The 22,810-nt window shown below is 34.3% G+C and overlaps 4 protein-coding genes across 6 annotated transcripts; all 4 read right to left on the minus strand.

Annotated features, from left to right (window-relative positions):
* Window positions 1–1,407: 1,407 nt before the first annotated feature.
* Window positions 1,408–4,530, minus strand: LOC125051897 (esterase FE4-like). The gene is made up of 3 exons (XM_047652517.1): window positions 4,044–4,530; window positions 1,869–3,118; window positions 1,408–1,632 (listed from the first exon to the last, which is right to left on the minus strand). Exons 1-3 carry the CDS (start codon window positions 4,209–4,211, stop codon window positions 1,425–1,427), a joined length of 1,626 nt encoding a protein of 541 aa, XP_047508473.1. The 5' UTR covers window positions 4,212–4,530; the 3' UTR covers window positions 1,408–1,424.
* A 1,049-nt stretch (window positions 4,531–5,579) lies between these two features.
* LOC125051887 (juvenile hormone esterase-like) lies at window positions 5,580–11,986 on the minus strand. The gene is made up of 3 exons (XM_047652503.1): window positions 11,613–11,986; window positions 8,406–9,676; window positions 5,580–7,097 (listed from the first exon to the last, which is right to left on the minus strand). The coding sequence occupies exons 1-3, from the start codon at window positions 11,784–11,786 to the stop codon at window positions 6,914–6,916; spliced, it is 1,629 nt and encodes a 542-aa protein (XP_047508459.1). The 5' UTR covers window positions 11,787–11,986; the 3' UTR covers window positions 5,580–6,913.
* Window positions 11,987–15,859: 3,873 nt separating this feature from the next.
* On the minus strand, window positions 15,860–19,345 carry LOC125050169 (esterase FE4-like). 2 transcript variants are annotated; one of them, XM_047649823.1, is made up of 4 exons: window positions 18,547–19,345; window positions 18,296–18,473; window positions 16,954–18,227; window positions 15,860–16,674 (listed from the first exon to the last, which is right to left on the minus strand). In XM_047649823.1, exons 2-4 carry the CDS (start codon window positions 18,467–18,469, stop codon window positions 16,503–16,505), a joined length of 1,620 nt encoding a protein of 539 aa, XP_047505779.1. In that variant the 5' UTR covers window positions 18,470–18,473; window positions 18,547–19,345; the 3' UTR covers window positions 15,860–16,502. The 2 variants fall into 2 exon arrangements, with proteins under 2 accessions (XP_047505779.1, XP_047505771.1); XM_047649815.1 differs by having other exon boundaries at window positions 18,296–19,345.
* Window positions 19,346–19,466: 121 nt separating this feature from the next.
* On the minus strand, window positions 19,467–22,406 carry LOC125050160 (cholinesterase 2-like). 2 transcript variants are annotated; one of them, XM_047649793.1, is made up of 4 exons: window positions 22,259–22,406; window positions 21,578–21,844; window positions 20,218–21,494; window positions 19,467–19,943 (listed from the first exon to the last, which is right to left on the minus strand). In XM_047649793.1, the coding sequence occupies exons 2-4, from the start codon at window positions 21,752–21,754 to the stop codon at window positions 19,772–19,774; spliced, it is 1,626 nt and encodes a 541-aa protein (XP_047505749.1). In that variant the 5' UTR covers window positions 21,755–21,844; window positions 22,259–22,406; the 3' UTR covers window positions 19,467–19,771. The 2 variants fall into 2 exon arrangements, with proteins under 2 accessions (XP_047505749.1, XP_047505757.1); XM_047649801.1 differs by having other exon boundaries at window positions 21,578–21,775; window positions 22,259–22,396.
* Between the last annotated feature and the right edge of the window lie 404 nt (window positions 22,407–22,810).

The raw sequence follows: 22,810 nt of genomic DNA on the forward strand, positions 1-22,810 counted from the left end.
ATAATTCTCTTAAATTATGGCCTTTTGGTGATTGGAGGGTAGAATTGTCTAAAATATTGATAAAGAAAAGGTTCTTTATGGTAATTTCAAACAAATTATCATCCTATTCTTTCTATATCAAAATCGTTAGATATATTTGCACAATACAAATTTATGAGACTTTAATGCATTTCAAGTAACGATCTCGAACAACTATAGCTTGGCCGAGAGGAATTGAATGAAAACATATAATATTTACTTTGAGTATGCAGCGCTGCACTTCTATAGCGGACCACAGATGATAAACCGCATGAAATATATTACGAAAATAAAGAATACGTATTATGGCTGAACGCTCTATATCGTAGAACAATGTTTTTAAAGAATGTAATTTAAAACTTCGTTTTATATGCCGTGATAAAAGATCATGGCGTTGCATAATGCGGTGCTAAGCAAGTGTGCCAAAATATGGTGATTTCTAGTCATGACCTAACTCTAGATTCACTTTCATGTGACGTTATGGTCAGCGTAATTAATTGTAATCAGAATAAAATATTGCTAGACTAGTGCTAGACAGGCTACTTCTAATTAATTTGCGATATTTGTTTTAAAATAGGTGTTGTTTGATGATTTGCTATTTTAAAAGAGTACCGAGAGTTTTTTACGCCGGCTTTTTCTCTCGGCCTACACCCTCTGTCTTCTTTGCCGATGAGTAGGGATGCCTACAAATTCAAATATAATGACGTGGAATAAGTGATACCTGTATCTTATGTTCCATATAAAATAAACATATTTTATTTTTATTGACAATGATATCCCCACTGACCTCAACTAGCAGCTTAGCTTTTCCTCGTTCTCGAATAGCAAAGGAAAATATTCTGTGAAAACCGTCTAATAGGAAGATATGGAATAACCAATGCCATGTGTACCAAAAAGAAAAAATATCAATGAAGCATGCTGAAATGTCCTATATTTAAAGGATCCTCCATAAGTAGCATAGGAAGCCGTAAAAATATTGTATTTTCCCTAGTCCAACAGTTATAGGTATATAAATGCTTCCAATGATGTTAAACAAAATATACAGCAGTAATTGAATTAAAACAAAGCAATATTGAATTCAGTTTTAAAAACGTCTTGTCTGAGATCTTGCGGCTCTTTTAATATTTGATCTGCATATTTATAAAGTCTATTTGGTCGCCGCGGGCTGCGCGCTGTTTGTGATCGTGGTTTATTTTATTCCGCGCCATTGTTTGTGGAAGCTGAATGTCTTCAGATATTGAGCTAGGATTTTATCAATAAGGTATTTATTATGCTTTGATTTAAAGTTGCGAGACCGAGCATCCAATATGCATAAAATGGAAATAATATCCGGTTGAAACTGTAATGTTATGCTGGAAAAATGTCTAGTTATTTTTATAAAAACAATAGTGATATTTATGTTTTATTTAATTTTTCAAGCATATTTGAGAACTGTCACAGGGTACATAACCAACTTCTCCATATGTGCAGAGCAGATTCAGGAAAAACTCACCGGTGTGACGCTTATATGGTTGCTTTAAAACAGAGAGTTTCTGATCTAGAACCATAATGTTTGAAGAGTTTTTCGTCGCAGGAGGCCATGGTAGCAGCTTGGAAGTCTTTGGTGTTGGATTCCTGAAAATGATTTTAAACGAAATTGATAAGACATTCTTCCGTCTAACCATAAATCACGCCAAATTGCCTATACGCCATTCTTATTTTGCTCATCATATTTAGCTGTCACATTATTTTTTCATAATTGTATAAATTATCATTCGTAATAAAAATCTCTGTAAATTCCAATATTTTTTAAATTAAGCTAAGCTAAATTGAATATAATATAAACGAGTACTTATACATACGTTACTTACCCATATCTCATGAAGTTTGTCATCATCGTAGTAAATTTAACAATAAATCTTTCATCCCTCGTGGAAAGTAACATTGAAATGCCGAAGGGTTTGAAAATGTAGAACAACTCTCCAGCATGGACAGGGCCTTTAAGGTCTCTTATAAAGATTTTCGCAAATTCTCTGTCACCCTCATAGGCGAATAAATAGTTATAGACTGGTTGGTTAGAAAACTTAGTTAAGACTTTAGAGAATGCCAGAATAGCAGCATACGCCACCCAGTCAGAATAAAATCGAACCAAATTCTTTACGGAATTCATTGTAATGTTACCGCATCCAAAATAGTGAGATCGTAGAAGTGTTGCTACTTGCTGTCTATTGTTGGGACACCATGAAAACAATGATGGTATCATATCGGCAAAGTTGTCATTGAGATTGGCGACCGATGACTCATCCAATAATCCATAGAAGTAAGATCCTTCGGATTCAGTGAAGCCCATCATAACCGGGACACTATTAAAGTTACCCGATTTCATAATATTGTATGGAGTGTCCCTGAAGAACGGATCTGGATTGTGAGAATCCACGCATGGAGAATATTTGAAATATCTTGGATTAACTGATGTGTCCTTGGTGGCTTTTATTAACGTTTCGAGTGGAGCTTCCGTAAAAACTTTAAAAACATCTTCATCTGAATTTACTTCTGAAATTTTGCTCGCGTCTTTAAACGCTAGTTCAGTAGATTCTTGATTAAATGCCCAAACGGACAAGGCTGTGCCACTCATGAGAATCATTTTATGGAATAATCCTCTGCTTAGTTCTGAAAGTAGATGAAATGCCGCCGAGCTGGCACCCGCACTCTCCCCACATAGGGTGACATTTTCTGTATCGCCACCGAATGCTGCAATATTCTTTTGTATCCACTTTAAAGCAGCGACTTGGTCTCGAAGTCCCAAATTAGATATTCCATTTAAACATAAGAACCCAAGAACGCCGAGCCGATAATTGACCGTAACGACGACAGTGTTTTTGACTACTAGAAATTCTGGGTCATAGAGATTTTTTGCACCCATGTAGTAAGCGCCGCCGTGGAGGTAGACCATGACGGGTAGTTTGCTTCTTGGTGTTGCCCACTCTGGTGAGAAGACATCGAGATACAGGCACTCTTCTTTTCCGAAAACAAAAAACTTCCTCCACTGTGGACACCTCAGTTGTAGACTGCTATGAATAGCATCGAATATTCCATGCCATTTTGACGGTTCCTTTGGTTTCTGAAAAATGGCTCTTAGAATAATGCCAAAACTTGCGAATTTTTGAATAATAAGATTACTTTTATTGGTTCAATAGTATGTTCTTGTAGCAGATTTTTAATATTTTATTAAATTGTAATTAATATATACACTTTGATCAGGTAAGTTTCCATTGATTTTTCTTCTAAGACAAGTAGACCAACCTTCTGTTATTTTCAATAGACATAAATAATTATGTTTCTTTCTCATAACCGATTGAGTGTATTTACATAATAAAGAAAAGAAGAGTTGATAAAATTAGTAACAAAAAATTAAGAGATAAAACAGGGTTTGCTGACGTTGTGTATAAAACAAAAGTACTAAAATGGAAATGGGCTGGACATACCATAAGAGGAGCAGAAAAATGGAGCAAAATTGTTACACTATGGCAACCAAGAGGCCATAAAAGAAACAAAGTTAGGCAATTTAAGAGGTGGGCCGATGAAATCGTGGAAATGACAGGAAAGACTAAGACCTGGACGAGATTGGTTCACAATAAGGAAAAATGGAGGACAATGGGGGAGGCCTTTGCCCGTAGGCACACAGAATCAGTTATCATAGATTAAGAAAAAACAACAGTTATAATGTATATATTTTGTATTCTGATATAAGGCTATAAATAAATAAATAAATAAATATATATATATACAGTATATATATATAGTTTTCGTCTTTACAGGCTTCGTACTAAAATAGCTATTACATTACACGCGCGTTACATATTTTACTTTAATAGAAAATATTTTTTTTAAGTATTGGAGTCATTAGTGCGACTAAAGAGTGGAATAAACGTGAACCATGATTATCGTTTTTTTAATGAAATGTGAATTTTTAAAGATATTTTAGCATTATAAATGTGATAAGTGGATTAAGATTATCTAATCTTATCAGGAGACTGTTTGTTTACCTGAAATCTGGCAGCAACTGCATAAGGTATGTTATAATACCGGTTTTGTCCGAACAAGCTTCTCGATCCTCGCAACTTGCCTTGACTTATTTCCACCACCGGCGTCAGTAAACTAGACACAGTTTCACATACCACAAGTACACCTAGTATTTTCAATATTATATTCATTCTTCATTTCTAGTTTGGATAATATGCAATCATTTTATCTCTTTATCTAGGTATTTTGATCGCTTCTATCAGTTTTAATACAATAAATGGATCGTAAAATCTTCACTAAAGTATTGCTACCGTGTCTAAAACTAATAACAAAATGTAGGAAACGTTAAATCATGTCGCACGTACTCTGCTGAGTGAGGTTTTTGCCAGCTTTCATTGGTAACGTTACGAAAGATTCGCTTATGGCCATTTCGCAAAGTTAACTCATACCTAGCACAGAGAATAGTTGAGACATAGTACAGTTTGAACATTAACACTTACTAAATAGACATATTACGTCTCTTTAGTTAGGTATGATTTTAAAAAACCCAGTGGCGATACTACCTTTTAAGGTCTGTGCCTCAGATTTCTACATTTGTTTCGTGATCATTTGTTTTTTCTAATAGAAAAATTAGGCTTAGGTATGAGGCTTATTGCCTTGTGCCTGACACACGCCGCCTTATTGGGCCTAAGGCATGCCGGTTTCCTTCTCCTTTTCCATCACCGTGAGTGTTAAAAGCGCACATAGACTGAGTCAATTGTGCATAGCCGGGGTTTGTGCATAACCTACGACCTCCAGACAATCGTACGCTGAAGGCCAACACCGTCTCTTATTTATGAGTTAGACTCATTTAAGTCAATAAATTACAATATTTTAATTTTGAAAAACATTAATATATAATAATGTTATGTGAATATTATACAAGAGATCCAAAAGTGTATCTACTACCTATCTATAGCGAAACCTAGTATTTGACCAGACAGCTGGTATCGAGCACTAGTAAATGTAAACATATTTCAATCATTGAATTCCTAGTAAACTTGCAATTCAACCTTGTATAAAATGAAAAGTGATTCCTATTTATTTACATTATACTTTTTGCAGTTGGTTTCAAAGTTCTAGCCAAAGTCACCAACTCTAGCGCCGCAATAAAAGTAAAAAGCGAAGCTTTTAATTCTGTTTTTCTCGGAAATACGCAGTTATTTCTCGACGGAAAATGCGAGCAAAGTGCAACAATCGCGTCAAGCGGCAATTCGTTATAAAATGTAATTAACGTGGCCAAGTGCAAGCCGACCGGCGACCGGCTAGGAGGCAAGGGGAGAGGGGGGAGACCCGGTTAATCCGGGTAATAAAGAAAAATACCCGGGAAGCGGGCTAATTGTTATAAACTGGGCAAACATGCAAATTGGAAGAACTTCCTCGGCCTTTTAATTGTGAAGTTATCTCGTAGTTAGGGCACGGTACACTGCCTTTAACAATTTATGCCAGCAGCCTTCCATTTTAATGATTGCTATAATTGTTAAATCTTAGCGAGATGAAAATTGAAATATACGGTACTGTGAAACATGAAACTTTAATACATTTTAATAAATAAGGTAAATTTGAATGTTTCAGGAAAAACAGTCATTCTGAAGCCACTCTCTGATCAACATCAGCTCTGGGTTCTAAAACCTTGTGTGTTCACGTTTGTCAAGTTTGATTTTTATTTTTGAATGCAGCCGTACATCTAAAAGTTATTTAAATCTGCAGTAATCATATTGTACATTGAACTCGGCCCTGCAAAAAATCCATCCACGAATTCCGTGAGCGCGATTTTTATTTGCGAAGAAGTTATTGTCTGAGTTGTATTGAATGCATAAGTTGCCTCTTGGCGCGCTCAGCGGCTCACTCGACAGACGAACAGCTGTCCAACTTGCTTATTCTGTTTGTCTTTTTGTTCATTTACAACTTTTTGTAGAAGCGTCGTTCATATTGCACTTTGTAACAACTTCGCAGCTACCAACATTGTTTGTTACATCGTTTTGCATTTAAACAAAAATAAGACACGGAACTTTGAATCGCGCTGGGATCTCAATTATAAAGGCAATTGTTTCATGATTATTGTGATGTTTTAATAACTAATTAAGGCGTAGAATAAATAAGGAAAGAATAAACACCTGATAGATTGCGATAGCGAAAGATACTTGCGGAGGTTTAGCCCCATAAGTGTACAGTCTTTGATGATGATGAGATAAGCATCACGACCGTGCCGAATATAGCCTACCGCGTGGTTAAAGAATCATAATATTACATTGATTTTGTGAAATGTCAAATGGTGGTAAAGCGATGTGATTGTTACATGCACGCAGATATTCTAACGGCCTCGTTACACACGAGAGTTGAGATACTTGTACATTATTGATAGTAGGTACATAATTGACAAAGCACTTATTAATTTAATTTGAGAGTAGACTGTAACCGCAGATTACATTGTATTCAATAATCACAATCACGGTACAATTTGCATAATGATTTATTACATAATGTATAACTTAGACTCTTATATATTTATAACATAGATTTCGTGTAGTTTAAAATTATATTTATTTCGTTACGAAATTTATAGGACTAGATTTAGTATCACTAAACATACACTTAACCTTCAATTATTTAACACAACCTAATACCCGTAACACACCCCTTCCTAAGAATATACAATATCACATATTTTTTATTTATCAATAACTGTCAACCACAACAAGGCAAACATGGTTGTGTCTCTGTCTGTTTTATAGGCTAGTGAACTGCCTTTATGTTAAAAAAATTTTCTTTTGTCTTACCAGTGCCCGAATCGTAAATCTCAAAAACAAAGCAAGTATAAAAAAATATTTTCTGTACTATATGGTAAATATCTTTATCGAAATCCGTAACGTTTCCTCCTGTACTTAATGTAAGTTTTATTCCATAGAGACACGGAGCCCTCATCCCAGAGAGGGCCAGTGGTTAGGTGTCGGTCAATGACCAAGGCTGTGGGGTTCCAAGCCTGGCTGGGCTGCCACTTTACAGGTAAGAGAGGCGATGTGTTCGGCGTTGGTTCGCTAAAAAAAATATGTATTGTTATAATATGACACTACCATGATTTGGTATTAAACGTTTGTGTGGAAAATCTTAGTAGATATAAGTCATAGACAAATATAAGTCGTTATTCCTTTTTAAAGCCATTTTAAAGCAACTAAAGCTTTGCTTTGAGGCCATGGGGCTTATGCAAGACGCCTTAACAGTAGTGTATGTAGAAAGTCGAAAACTTAATTTGTATGAAAATGACAGTTTGTGTCGACAAATTTTCATACAAATTTAGTTTTCGACTTTCTACATACACTACTGTTACAGCATCTTGACTAAACCCCCATACCTGTTCTTATCTGTTTAAGAAAAATCTAACTGTTAGCCGTAAACATACAACTCTAATTGATGTTATCCACTTTAAAGAATTATATTTCCGGCTCTAGTTTATGGCTAAGCTGTATTTATTGTTAACGTATTTGTATGGTGAATGGGTGTCATGCAAAGTAAATCTAAATATTATTGAGCTTTATCGGCATTTTTGTGAGGCGCCGTGACGTGAAATAAAACAGCAAATTATGATGCATGTCCCATTTAATATGCGGATCACGTCCCTGTTGTAATATCAGAATTTATTTACGTCACTAACACATTCGTATGGGAAATCACGGATTTATATATGACTTGCGATACTTTTACCTAAGATATCCATTATACGTATTGATTATGGATTGACCGTGTGGACCGGTGCCTTATAATTGCCACGCCATGACCGTTACCACCAACACTTCCTTCAATTTTAATGGGTCAAATCCAGGGTAAACAGGGTGTTGGTAGAAGGAAAAATTTATGGCTTTGAGTTAGGTTAGGTTAGTACGGGTATTGTGACTGCGGAAGAGTTGTCGCATCTGGCACAGGACAACCCACGCTTCAAGAGACTGTCAGCCTACCTCCAGTAATGGAGAGGCACTAAAATGTGCCTCATATTAAAAATGTTCCTATGGTTCTTATATTTGAGACATCAAATTTTCAAAAGTTATTTATAAAATTCATTTTCAGTATAAAAACAAGTTTACATTTACCTAAAACCTTCCCTGTTCATATGTAAACGTTTATATGCATGTTGTTCTATATTCCTTTTATTATCTAATATCAGTTTTTGCCGCGCACCACCACTATGTGGAACCAGCTGCCCACTGAAGTATTTCCGAACCAACTCGACTTAAGGTCCTTCAAGAAAAGAGAGTACCTGTTCTTGAAAGGCCGGCAACGCACTTGCGTCCATGGGCGGCAGTATCACTTAAAAAAAAATATATCAATAGTAGCACTGTAAAGCTACTTACCCGTATTTCGCGAAGTTAGTCCACAATGTGACCATTCGTTTTATCATTTGGGTTTCTAGAATGCGAGTCGGCAATGGGAAAGTATGCGGTTTGAACAAATAAAAAAGCTCATCTGCATGAGACGCCCCTTGCACAAACCCGAAGAGTGAGATAATCTTCGGCATGTTGATATACCCGCTGTACTTAAATAAGTAGTAATAAATGGGTTGGTCGCTCGTCCTCGCGTACAATTCGGATTCAATCACGGCTGGGTATTTAAAATGCAGATCCGAATATAAATTAATCATGTCCATAATTAAATCCTCTTTCCCCGATGAAAAGTAGTATTCATTTATCTCTTCCATACTTGCGTTTTTGCTCAATTCTGATGGAAATTCTAGGTCTCCATGTAAAATATCATTGGGTTTTTGTTTTAAACTGGTTCCAAAATCTTTCGCTACAAAATATATACCTTCTTGGTTATTGTACCCTATTATCATAGGAACTTTAGTGTAATTACCGGAAATAATAGTGTCCAAGGGATGTTCAGTGATTACAGGCTCTACTCCAGGAATTGCACTTTCAACACACGGTGCAAATAGTATCTCTGCAGTTATATAATTCTTATTTTCTTTTAATTTTATTGCATTAATTAACTCTTCAGTACTTCTATTTGATAGAGTCCTATAAATCTCAAGAGGATCTTTGCCATAGTATCCGAATTCTTTAGCTAAATTTCTAGCGGTATTAATAGGATCGTGTTGAAGACCCCAGGGCGCCAATGAAGAGCCACTCTGTAAGATTGCTCTACTAAAAAGTCCTCTAGAAGCGGGAGACATAATGTGATGTGATACAGACACGGAACCAGCACTCTCACCAAATATTGTTATATTATTGGGGTTACCACCGAATGCAGCGATATTTTCTTTAACCCATCTAAGAGCTGCTATTTGGTCCTTCAGGCCGGCGTTGCCCGGCGCTTCTTTAATACCCAAACAGAGAAATCCTTCGACGTTCAGTCTATAATTGATGCCAACAAAGATGACGTCATTTTCTACAAAGTAATCAGGCCCGTATAAAAAAGCACTTCCTATTCCTTCAAAAAAGCATCCCCCGTGGATGTAAACCATCACAGCACGTAAATGTGAAACGGCGGTTATGGGCGTGTAGATATTTAGTTTGAGGCAATCTTCAGTGCCGGCGATAATAGGACCAAACATCTTTTGGGGACATCTCGTGTTCTCATTGATAGCTTCGAAGATCCCTTTCCATTTTATTGGTGGCAGGGGTGCCTGCAACAGAGAGAAGAGTAGGAATTACGAATAAAAATTATAATTTTAAAAATGTTACCTTCCTCGCGTATTTCTACATGATTATACATACTTTCATGGTCATTTTAATGGTTTCACTATTTTATTCAGTACCAAAATGATGTGTTGATAAGGTAATTATAATTATTCAATATGTCATTAAATAACGATTCTTATAATATTACATTATTACAAATGTAATAATATACAACTCTATGAAAACCGAATGACGAAAATCCGCTTATAAATTAATATATTATTAGAAATTGATGATGTTTGTTTCTGGTTTGTTGGTTGTGTTAACCGTAGTATAATCATAATAAAACTGCAGCTGTATATATATATATATATATATATATATATTCATAACACTTAAAGATTTATTTAAATATAATTAAATTATATCCTTTGTTTTACAGGCAAGCTCCTAGTTTTAGTCTATGCAAAATGTTTTGAGCTAAATTCCGGGTGGTTTATAAATCGTATCAGATTGAATGAATTTACTTGCCTATTAAATGTGATCAGAAAACGTTATAATTAGTTAGCTTTAAGACACAAAATTCGAGGTACGAACGAATAATATTTATTATCCATTTTCGTAGGAAAAAACGTACTTTACGTACCTTTATGTTCACCTAATCGTTTATAAAAGTTCAATGTCACGTACTCATTATATACGGTATATTAATTCTTGACGTCATATTTGTTTGTTAGATTTTTATTAATTCTTGACGACATATTTGTTTGTTAGATTTTACATATTAAATATCATTAAAAATTTTTCTATCTTTAATAATAGGTATATTACGCGATAAAAAGTTTCAAGGCTTCCGTTTCTGTGTTTCCATTAGCGCACAATAAATAAATTCTTAATATTGCACCTGCTAATTAATATAAATAAATAAAATAAAATAAAAAAGCCTTTTATATCTTGCAGCTCATGCTAATTAATATTATGAAGACCAAACCCAACCCACTGTTAATTAAAAGTACGCAATATTTTAATATCAACAATAAAATCTGCCTTCGAGTTCCCGCATAATATGCTACATTACATCAAATCCTAAAAAAAACCTTCCCGGTAACAGCCTGGCCACGGGACATTCGCCGACGCGAATATTCGCGCGGTGCGAACCGCGATGCGTCTAGCGACTGAAATAAACTCATAGCAATGTACTAATCAAGCCACGCGCAACGGCGACCAGCGATGCGACCGGCGAAATGTACCGAGCGAATCGCGCGGGCGACTGACGTCGCGACGGGCGAGCGAAACAAATGCATGAATCAGTACGGTGCAAGCCACGGAGTCGAACGGCAGTCGCGGCGAATAGAGAAGGGAATAAATAAGTTTAGTCGTGGTCGCGGCGAAAAATGAATACAGAGTTTTTTGTTACTGAAATACTGGCTAGACCAGCTATTTGGAAGTCTGGCCATCCACAGCATTAATTTAATATACCTTAATCTCAAAAACAATTTTTCAGCGGCACTTAAAATTCTATTTGCATTAACTTTTTTCTCCAATTCTGGTTGAATATTCATAAGAATATAATTGAAGGTTTCAATACTCATTCTGGTATACTCAAAAAAATAATTCTGGATATATTCTGAATTTCTCATACTTCTTGTGGAATTCTCCACAATTTCTCCACATATTAGGTCTTGCACCAAAAGCTATTACTTTCCAAGCAATATCGAGATGATTTCGATAAAGACATTTCGCTGTCGAACTTCCTTACTGGTCGCGGCGGCAAACGTGACTGGTCCGTGGCCTGCAAACGGCCCCGCGCGAATGGTCGCCTCGCCTCCCGCATCGCCGTTCGCACCGCCGATCCCCGTGGCCAGGCCGTAACAGAAAAAGGCGAAAACATACTCTGAGATTTTTATAACAATTATTACTTATGTTAAATTAAAAACTTACTTGAAAACGATTGGTCTGATCCACAGTTCCATAAGGAATCCCGAAATACTGATAGAAGTTGCCATCCCCACTAGTCCTGCCTCGGAGCAGTCCATCTTTCACTCTTATCACGGGCCCTGGCTCCTTCAGCAATTTTGTTGCGATCAACCATATGAACGCTAACCACTTCCACATCTCATAACACTTTAATAAAAAAAATTGTGTAATATTGAGGTTCGAAAAATTCTCACTCGTAATTATTATAAGAAACGAGTTTCGCGTGTCATTAATGTTATATGACTAGATGTAAAAGGATAATAATAATGTTGTTAACGCGCTGACCGATACAGCGCGACGCGTGCGAGTAGGTAAACGTTGCGAGGTTACATGTTCAGGGTTCTGCGTATATTGATAAGATAGTTGGCCAATTTAATATGGCAACGTCAGGAATAATAAAATAAAAATGTAAAAATGTAGCTGTAAGATTAATTATAATTAAATAAATAAATAGAAATAGCCTTTATTCGAGTAATACAGAATCAGGATTACAAAAAAAAAAACAGTGGCTTTACAACATTTTTAGGTCTCTGATTTCTGAATCTGTTTCATGATCATTTATCAATCTAATAGGCTATTAGGTGATCTGCCTTCAGTGCCTGACACACGCCGTCGACTTTTTTGGGTCTTAAGCGGGCCATAGACGGACCGCATTATGCTATCAAGACCGACTGCAATATGCGGTCGCCGCACGGGGATCTGAAGTTTCCATACTAAATTAATATTCGCAATACACGGACCGTTCGAGCAGTTCCTGAGCAAACCGCATATTGCAGTCGGTCTTGACTGTAACATGCGGTCCGTCTATGGCCAGCGTAAGACATGTCGGTTTTCTCACGATGTTTTCCTTCACCGTTCGAGCGAATGTTAAATGCGCACATACAAAGAGAGTCCATTGGTGTACCGCCGAGGATCGAATCTACGACCTCAGGGATGTGAGTCGCACACTGAAGCCACTACTAGGCCAACACTGCTCAAGAATTACATTAATTCCATGTCATAATGTATTACATTAGTACACGACCCACGACGGAGTGAAGGTCTCCTTCAAATTCTTTCTTTCATTTGTCTTTCATTTGTCTCTCATCTTCGCTACTATTTTCCAATGTTTCCCCGCTATCTCTTTTTTCTCCTCACTGGGTCATTTAGTAATACAAAGGCATAATTCGTAAAAGAAGAATTTTAGGTATCGCATGTAAGATTTTGATTTGTATACAATTAATAAAATTATTATTTTTTTTTTAATATCATGATGGGAAGATTTGAATATGAAATTAAATTTTATAAATTATTGGATCAATTGATTAAAAAATATAATTTAAGTTGGGCCCATATAGTACAAACATATTACAAAAGTTATGTATATATAGTGTACGGTTCCTGGGTCATCGTACAACAATAGAATAAAAGCGAAATAATGAAATGTTAATTGCTATGTAACGAATGATTGCATGTGACTACGTCTGGCTATACTCTCGGGGCGTAACTCCGACTATTTAGAAAACCTGAGTGAGCAAAATGTATAGCCTTGGCTCGTACATACAGAATCAGTTAGTAATGGATACTTGTATGTAATAATATATAAGACCTACAACATAGCTACATTTTGTTTAATATATAGAATCAAAGAATTGTTTTGTCATAGAAGGGTACAAATACATGGAATAGTCTAAGTCTGTGTTTCTCAACGCCTACGACACATAGGGGGGCAATTTGTTTGTTAAGGGGCCTTATCGAAAATGTATTATTTATAAAATAATTATTTGTTATTTCAGTTTTTAATTAGATGTTTTAAAATTTACTTACTGTGTTTCGTTAACAATTACTAAGTAATTTCTTCCTTAAACCTATCTTTTAAGTTTCATAAATTAATTTTCTTAGCAATTAAATTTATATTAAAAATTATGTTGTGTATGTTCCATTTGTCATAAGAAATTTAGGAAGGCTAATGTGGGGCATGGCACAAAATAGGTTGTGAAACATCGGTCTAATTTCTTTAAATATGGTCACTTTACTAATTACTAATTTGTAGCGGTAAGAACAGGCGATGCGCGACAGGGGTTTATATGTTTACCGAGTTAACCGCTGAAGAATTTCTTTTTAGAGTTTTAGACCCCTAAGGGAGCGATATGCATATGCAATATATTTAATACAAAGAGGATAAGCTATTATTTATTTATCAGTATGTCTTTAACGAACATGATTTTTTGTGTATTCAAACTGTTTCACTTGTGGCATTGTGGCATGCTATGAGCCGCAGAATCTTCAAGGTCGCCCCTGTAATATTCAACTTTTTTGCTTTAAAAATATAATCTTATAGATAATTTACGTTCAGAGATTATAATATAAATTATCGTTATAAAGGAAAAAGACGATGGAGAGATTACGAGTATCATACCAAAAAAAATCTCTTCCTCGTTGATTGTAAGTTTAACACAAATGACAAACACACACGAATAAATAAAATATAACACGAATCGTGGTTTGACAGTAGCTCAATGCTTTCTACGAAAACAGTTTTTCAATGAGAACTAGTATATTATATCTTATTGTATATATTCGTATAGCAACAGTGGCTACCGCCAAAGTAAAATTCAATTAATTAATTCAAAATTTCTATTAATGTAAAACATTCAATTAAAAAAATCCTAACAACTAATTACCCTACAATGTCTCAAATGGAGAGATTACGAGTATCATACCAAAAAAAATCTCTTCCTCGTTGATTGTAAGTTTAACACAAATGACAAACACACACGAATAAATAAAATATAACACGAATCGTGGTTTGACAGTAGCTCAATGCTTTCTACGAAAACAGTTTTTCAATGAGAACTAGTATATTATATCTTATTGTATATATTCGTATAGCAACAGTGGCTACCGCCAAAGTAAAATTCAATTAATTAATTCAAAATTTCTATTAATGTAAAACATTCAATTAAAAAAATCCTAACAACTAATTACCCTACAATGTCTCAACTAAAATTCTAAATCTCAACTAACCTTTAAAATTTTACGTAATGTCTTTTCCAGGTGGCATTAACTGTTTTTTATATTATCTATATGTATATGATTTAAAAAACGTAAAAAGATATAAGAACGTTATAATACTACGAAGTAAAAAATGAAAAAAAAGCGTAATATAACATCTTTAATTACAAAAGGATCATTTTTATATCAGGGATATATAAATAATCTCGGACAATCGAGAAATACTCAATAAAAACTTGCATAAGTGTATTTGATATGATTTATGGACATTAAATGGACATATAAGATACAAACGTCTTTTTATCCTTTTATCAGTAGAGTAATTTTGAATTTTTCCGTAATTTTAATAATACAAATGGAGCAGAGATCCGACGGAAATGATATTAGAACGTTTAATAATTGCAGTGTTTCCGCCTTGCTTAACTGAAGAATGGCATTATGTTGTAACTTTTATTAAGTGCTAAAATAGTCTATATTTTCTTTTGATGAAATAAGAGATAGATTTACCATTGCAAATAAATTGACTATTTAATAAATACTACAATGATCGAGAATGAGGTCAATGTGGTAACTAAAAGTTGACAGTTGACAATACACAAATAACACGAATACGGAAAAACACAGTCAACAAACAATACAATACACAAAAAATAACAATTAAGAAACGATTTCAAAAGAATAATATAATAATAATATAATTATTATATATTTATTATACTTTTTAACTATACTTACCTATATTATTTAAATAACTTATGCAATCCAATAGGAAGCTAAAAGAACTTCCTCTGTTCTTTGCTTTCTTAAATTGTCGTTACCTAATCACGTATTTTATAAATATGATTAATTAATATACGAATTAATCAGTTAACCTTGATTCAAGATCATGGCGCTCCAATGACCCTGCGTCTTAATTGATCTAACCAAATTCACCGAAAATCTTGTTTTCATTTGAATTGTTTTGTTTTGTATTTTATTTATTTTATCCCTCAAACTATTTCATATTACCCTTGAACTGGTATTTTAAAGATTACTTACAGCACATTATTTAGCGACCACGATGTTTTCGATTTTATTTATATCTGACATCTGTAAATATTTTCGATTTTACATAGGTAACAATAAGTGCTTTAACAAAAATTAAAAGGAATCTTTTCTTTTAAACATTTAATTATTTCATTATTCATTTTCATTTCATAAAACTAAATTACTACTTACTACCTTATTTGTTTAATACATGTGTCTTTACTAAGATATCATCGAACATTACGATTTAGCCTAACTTAACACTAATAAGTAATTTAAGTATAACCCAATTTGCTAATAAGGATCTTTAACATAAGAAAGTTTCCAATGACACTACTTACAGTCTCTATTAAAGGTCTTTTTTACACTGTTTAGCACTTAATACTAACGTGCACTACCACTAATTGACTAATTCAAATGGGTTTGTGCTTTTCATTCTTCTTCATTCTACCTTAAACTACTAATTTTATTTTTATTCTACTTAAAATATATAAACAATATATATTCATCTGTCAGTCTTCCCAAAACACCTACAATTAATATACTCAGATCTAGTTAGAACTGAGGAAACGGTTATGCAGCGAGATCACTAGCGTCCGCCGGCAGCTTGATGCGTGTATTTAGGTAAGATTTTTTAACGAGCTCAAAAAATGATCATTATACCATAATTTATCATAGTGTGATCTTTCGCTTGAAACCGTTCAGAATCCATTTGAGAGTTTTTAAGCACACGCGTTCATAGAGACAGCTGCGGCCGGGGAACTTCATTTTATATTGTGTGCTAGTGTAGGTTAGAAAAAAAAACAATTAAAATTCATTTTCTTCGACAGTGTATTAATTTAACTTTCTGTATTTGGAGTAGGTTTCATTCCATAGTAATAAAGCCTCATCTTCCCATAAAGGCGCGGTAGACATGCGCGTATTAATGACTAACTGATGGGGTTCCTTGAGGGTCGCCGGTTCCCACTTTACTGGAAGCTGCGCCGTCTTGAATGGGATTGGATTACTGTTTAACAAAATTAATCATACATTAAATTATACCATTGAGGAGCCACTTAATTTATCACCATTTAATTCCATGGTCGATATTCAACGTAAAATCGAAATAAATTTTTCATATTTATAGATTTTTTATTTCTTTTATACTACTGTAATCTAGTAAACAGTTATAGTCTAAGGTAAATTACTAATGGTTTTTACTTAAAGTCACATGATGACTAAAGTAGATTAAGCTAGTATTCATACTTTAACATGAATTGGTTTTAAGATAAAATAGATAGTTTACCTATACTTTGCAAAATTGCTCCACATAGTTGTCATTATATCAATCATTTTCATCTCTAATTTTGCTATTGGCCAAAAACCTTCTATTTTAAATATATAAGGGAGCTCGTCACCGTGTGATGCACCAGGGCTTGTACCAAATCCGTAAAATATCTTTACTAAATTTAATAAACCGCTGTATGAAAACTTGTAAGAAAATACTGGTTCCCCAGAATTTTTTATCAACAAATCCGTTGTAGATACGACAGGAAATCTAATTCCAGCATCACCTTCATATTTAACTAAGCTGTCTACACTGACATCTGAACTATTTTGTTTGGAAGAATATATATTTTTTAGATTTTCTGCAGTCTCTAACCTTGCACTACTATCCGGAAATTGTAAATCTCGAGGTAGCGAGTCAAGGAAGTTAAACATAGACTTAGTTGTTGTATTTTCCTTTCCCACAAACATATATCCTTCTGCGTTATTAAATCCAATTATTACAGGCACTTTATTAAATTTGCCGCTATTAAGTACAACATAGGGGCTATCTGTTAAAAACGCTTCAGTTCCAGGAATCGAATTCTCAATACAAGGGACAAATATATTTTCCGATTGCACTATATCTCCATTAGATCTAGGCACCCTTGTGCTAAGTAACTCCGCTGCAGTTTTCTCTTTGAAAATATCCAAGACTTCATATACATCCGTCGTGTTGTATTTCAATTGTTGTGCAAGGCGAAACGCTATATCCTTAGGGTTAAACTGTGTCGCCCAAAATGACATCGCAGAACCACTTTCTAATATAGCTTTATGAAATAAACCTTTGGACATTGGTGATAAGATATGATAGAGCACAGAAGCGGAACCTGCACTCTCACCAAATATTGTAACATTATCGGGATCACCTCCAAAAGCTATTATATTTTTTCTCACCCAACGTAGAGCTTCCACTTGATCCTTTAAGCCCATATTTCCTTGAGCTTCCTTTATGCCCAGGCAAAGAAAACCCAAAACTTCAAGACGATAATTAAATGTGACCAGAATAACATTATGGTTGACCAAAAATTCTGGTCCGTATATATAAGGTGATCCAGATCCATCTCTGAAGCCTCCGCCGTGTATAAATACCATCACGGGGTAAGGCCGATTTCTTCGCTTTATTGGAGCGTAAACATTAAGAGTAAGACAGTCCTCATTTCCTATAACAAAACTTAAAAATCGTTGTGGACATCGACTGTATTCATTGATAGCATCAAAAATTCCTTCCCATTTTGGTGCTGGTTTTGGACTCTGAAATACAGGTTGTCATTCTATAGCAAAAATAAGATGGTATACTTAGTATTTTACTTTCTACACACCTGAAATCTATTTGCAACGGCATAAGGTATACCGTGATATCTAACATGCGAATTATCCAGAGCAACAGTTCCACGAAGTAGGCCACTGGAGATTCGAATTGGTAGCGTTGGCAGATGGGCTGCTGAGTAGGACACCGCCATCAATGCTATCAAGATTCTTCTTAATTTTATCATTTCTCTGAGTAATCACAAGTGAAAGTGAAGAAATTAAATGTGAAATAAAACGTTAGAAAAGTTTATTGTTCTCTTACCGGAATAGTGACGTTGTGTGTGTATAAATATGCGTTATTACTGTATGTAATTAGAATATTATTAACTGAGTGGAGATAAATCTTGCCTTATATATGCTAGCTGTTAATTGTAGCGTCAGGTTGCTTTGTAATTGTAAGGTGGGATTTTCTTAACACTATAGACTATTAATATAAATATCATTGATATTCTATTCATTAATTCGTTCCAAATATTAACATAATAATATGATTTCAATAAAACATTTTCTCGATGTAAAATATCAGTGATATTAATTAGCAATAAGACAATGAAGAGAAATGGTCTGATTCTGTGCGTCAGATAATAAAAAATATTTTTTCAATAGGTAAAGATATAGCAAGCACTTGAATGATATTGAGATTACGGAAAATTGCGGTCGTTACAAATAATTATAGAATACGCCATGCAAATTGAGAAACAATTATCATAACTCGGATATTGCAAAACTTTTATAGATCTTACGTAAAAAAATTACATTGAAACGGTTTTGTTATTCATACTACCAACTTGATTACTACATATATTATTCTTTCTAGGACAAGCTTCACGAGACTGTCGGCCAACCTCCAGAAATGGAGTGTCACCAAAAGAAGAAGAATCCAGGAGATACCTTCAACATATGAAGTATACTGGAACATTGAATTCGTTTAAATAGTATGCAACATTTTTTAATATAGCGAGAATCAATATAGTTTACAGAACCTTGTTATTAACATTATCTGCGGGTAATCTGTTATGTCGACCGAATACTTAAAGTGGTTATGATTAAGTTAATCATACATTCATTTTCATATTTCTTCCCGATTTATGGATAGAAATCGTACTTCAACTTATTTATAACCTTGTATGGCTAATTCTGTGTTATTTTTATATACAGTTGCGGAATAACAAGAGATGTTAGCAGCAGATGTTTTTTTTATTTAACAGATTTCAAATACATAGTTGGTATAAAATAGTTATCGTCAATGGCAGTGATATTACTTTGTATCGTTCTAGTGTTATGAATAAATAAATAATAAAATAACAGAATTTATAAATTGATAAAAAAAGAGTTAATACATATAAGACAACTAATATGGCTTGGATGAAACAAGAAAAATTATCTTATTTATTAGGCCTTTTTCTCATTCATAGATATCACAGCCTTGTTCTCTCTAGCTCTAGCTTGTTCTCTCTATAAAAGTATAATTAAAGAAAGATGTTTAATTATTTTTTTCTTCTAAATTCCTTGTAAGTTTGGTTCCAGAGTAATATTCCTTCATCGTTCCAAAGAGTTTCTTTTGAAAATTCAGTATCAATGACCAATAGTTCTGGCTTTATCGGATTTATGGGTTCCCATTTGATTAAGAATTCCTTGTTTATCCACGGGATAGGGTTTCTGTAAAAAGCGTTTTAAATTAAGTTCAATCAAAATGTATTGCCGTATACTACTTATTGTCTAAAGGGTCCAAAACGTAAATATAATAAAATAAAAATCCTTCTAATGCATAGCAAACGAATTTTAAGTCTGCTTTCTGCCTTCAATTCCAACTATACCGAAACATTTCTTTGCAATGTTTGAAGTCAAACATAGAAGTTTCGGGCCTAACAAATTAAATCTACTATTAGCGTGATCAAGTGAGCCACGAAAAAAGGGAAACAAAGAATCTTACTCGAATTTAGCGAAGTTTGTCCACATAGTTGTCATTTTGTGTATAACGTTTTGTTCTAAAAATGACATAGGTAATGTTACTTCTGGTTTAAATAAATAAAATAGTTCATCAGCATGTGTTGCACCAGAATATCTCACGAAACCATAAAGCAACTTCAATAAATTCATCCAGCCATCACGTGCAAACTTATATACAAAGACAGGTTTATCCATATTTCTAATCAAAAGGTCAGCAGTAAATATCACAGGATAAACTATACCCGCGTCTCCTTCATATTTTGCTAATAAATCTAAAGCGCCTCTTGTATTTTCCAAATTTCCAAAATATACATTTGTTAACTTCTGCGATGTCGTAATTTTATCTAACGCAGTTGGAAACTCCAAGTCTCTCGGTAAGGAATCAAAAACATTGAACTTAGATATAGTTGTATCATTTTCTTTTCCAACAAACATGAATCCTTCGGCGCTATTAAACCCCATCATTATAGGTACCTTATTAAAACTACCATTTCGTATTATGTTATATGGGCTGTCCGTTATCATTTGCTCCCTGCCGTTTAAAACTTCTTCAATACATGGGACAAAAATATTTTCTGAGAGAATTGTATCTCCTTCACGTCTGGGTACACGCGTGCCTAACAGTTCCATGATTGATTTTTTCTTAAATATTTGCAAAACTTCATAAACGTCTTTTGGTTTATAACCCATTTGTTCGGCAAGTTTGAAGGCTGTTTTTATAGGCTCCAATTGCATGCTCCAGGGTGAAATAGCTGAACCACTTTGCATTATAGCTCTATTAAATAAGTTTTTAGACATTGGTGATACTATATGATATAAAACTGACGCCGATCCAGCACTTTCTCCAAATAAAGTAATGTTATCAGGATCACCATTAAATTGTTTAATATTTTGCTTCACCCAACGAAGAGCTTCTACCTGGTCTTTCAGTCCCATGTTTCCAGGTGCTTCTTTGATACCTAAACATAGGAAGCCAAGCACTTCTAGTCTATAATTTAAAGTAACTAAAATAACGCCATTTTTGACGAGATATTCAGGTCCGTACAAAAATGGTGAGCCAGATCCATCTCGGAAGCCTCCACCGTGGATGTAAACCATAACGGGATAGGCTTTTCTATTTAAATCTAGAGGTGTATAAACATTTAATGTAAGACAGTCTTCATTTCCGGTAATCCATGTTTTTGAGAATCTTTGTGCGCATCTAACATTTTCATTTACCGCGTCAAGTACTCCCTCCCATTTTGGAGCTGGTTGAGGATCCTGAAATAATTTATAATGTTATGTAGTGGAACATTAATTAATATGCAATAAAATGTACACTAATTATTTTGTGTCATAGTTACCTGGAACCTTTCCGTGATCAAAGCATATGGAATGCCATTGTAGCGAAGATGCGTGCCGTCTGTTGAGACGGTGCCACGCAGCAGACCCGAGGAAACGCTAATTATGGGCGTGGGCTGCTTTACGAGCTGTGCCAGCCACAACGAAGATAGTACAACCCAACGCCACTGCACTCCCATACTGGTGATTCAATCTGCAAGCTACATGTCACTGGGTTGGGAAGACTTATGAAAACTAGTTGCGTTATAACGTTTTTTTATGTAGTCACCCTGAAACACGTAATTGTTTAAAAGTTTATAATAAGAGGTAATTAAAAAAGGAATAAAAACAAATTAGATGTCATAAAAATTAATCCACTATAACTTATTTAAACTCCACAAAAAAACTTAAGTTATTGTTTATTATTTTTAAGAAGCAGTTGTTAGATAGATATGTTTTAAACATGATGTGACGCCTCGTGTGAGTTGGTAAACAATTAAACATTAAACAATGCGTGTTGACATTTCTTTACGTCACCGAAACCGAGTCCTTAATTAAATTCCAGAGCATCTGATAAAACAGACATAGTCATGGTATAAAATTTCTTCCCGGTTTCGCGAATGTTAACATCGTATTGTTATTCGTCAGTCATGTTGTTTAATTGGTTATCAAAACACTATTTATAGCAAGCCTTAATCACTTACCAACTGGTTTTTATCACAATCAGCTAAATATTTAAGGTTTAGTATGGCTTGATATTCCGAAACTTAGTTATGCAATTAGTATTTATGTGTAATTGCAAATAACGACACCGCGTCTAGTTTCATCGGTGTCATAAATACGAAGAGTGAAGATATCTTTGACTGTACACGCTAAGAGAGAAATCACACAAACAACTTGGCTTTCTTATTGTGTACTTTAATTGTCAAGGAATAGAGATCTTATTCATTTGCTAATCCCACCATTACCCAGCCTGTTCCTCAAGTTACAGTTAAATATGAAAGTTGATTCTTCGAATATTCGTAATTGTCAAACAAGTGATTTTAATTCTCGCGCGTAATTTTTAATCTTGCGATTGCTATTATTTTGTAGATTAAACTAAATTGTTTGATTTGTAACTTAACATGTTTTTATTAAATAAACAAAAAATAATCGTTTTTAAGTAAGTTATGAAGCAGTATACAGTATGCTGCATGAACTAAAAAGCAATCTTTCCTCTTTAAAATAATCGCATAGAAAAGCACGCGCCTTCTATG

This window comes from Pieris napi, chromosome 1, assembly GCF_905475465.1.
Source record: "Pieris napi chromosome 1, ilPieNapi1.2, whole genome shotgun sequence".
Lineage (NCBI taxonomy): Eukaryota > Metazoa > Arthropoda > Insecta > Lepidoptera > Pieridae > Pieris > Pieris napi.

Excerpts from the sequence above, each read along its gene's own strand:
- LOC125050160 (XM_047649793.1), bottom strand. The coding sequence starts at position 21,754 with ATGGGAGTGCAGTGGCGTTGGGTTGTACTATCTTCGTTGTGGCTGGCA. Across the intron at positions 21,495-21,577 it reads TGATCACGGAAAGGTTCCAG|GATCCTCAACCAGCTCCAAA; the intron begins GTAACTATGACA and ends AAATTATTTCAG. Across the intron at positions 19,944-20,217 it reads ACAAACTTCGCTAAATTCGA|AAACCCTATCCCGTGGATAA; the intron begins GTAAGATTCTTT and ends CGCTTTTTACAG.
- LOC125051887 (XM_047652503.1), bottom strand. The coding sequence starts at position 11,786 with ATGTGGAAGTGGTTAGCGTTCATATGGTTGATCGCAACAAAATTGCTG. Across the intron at positions 9,677-11,612 it reads ATCAGACCAATCGTTTTCAA|GCACCCCTGCCACCAATAAA; the intron begins GTAAGTTTTTAA and ends TCTCTGTTGCAG. Across the intron at positions 7,098-8,405 it reads ACTAACTTCGCGAAATACGG|CGAACCAACGCCGAACACAT; the intron begins GTAAGTAGCTTT and ends TATTTTTTTTAG.
- LOC125050169 (XM_047649823.1), bottom strand. The coding sequence starts at position 18,469 with ATGATAAAATTAAGAAGAATCTTGATAGCATTGATGGCGGTGTCCTAC. Across the intron at positions 18,228-18,295 it reads CCGTTGCAAATAGATTTCAG|AGTCCAAAACCAGCACCAAA; the intron begins GTGTGTAGAAAG and ends CCTGTATTTCAG. Across the intron at positions 16,675-16,953 it reads AGCAATTTTGCAAAGTATAG|TAATCCAATCCCATTCAAGA; the intron begins GTAAACTATCTA and ends TTTGTTAAACAG.
- LOC125051897 (XM_047652517.1), bottom strand. The coding sequence starts at position 4,211 with ATGAATATAATATTGAAAATACTAGGTGTACTTGTGGTATGTGAAACT. Across the intron at positions 3,119-4,043 it reads CAGTTGCTGCCAGATTTCAG|AAACCAAAGGAACCGTCAAA; the intron begins GTAAACAAACAG and ends GCCATTTTTCAG. Across the intron at positions 1,633-1,868 it reads ACAAACTTCATGAGATATGG|GAATCCAACACCAAAGACTT; the intron begins GTAAGTAACGTA and ends AATCATTTTCAG.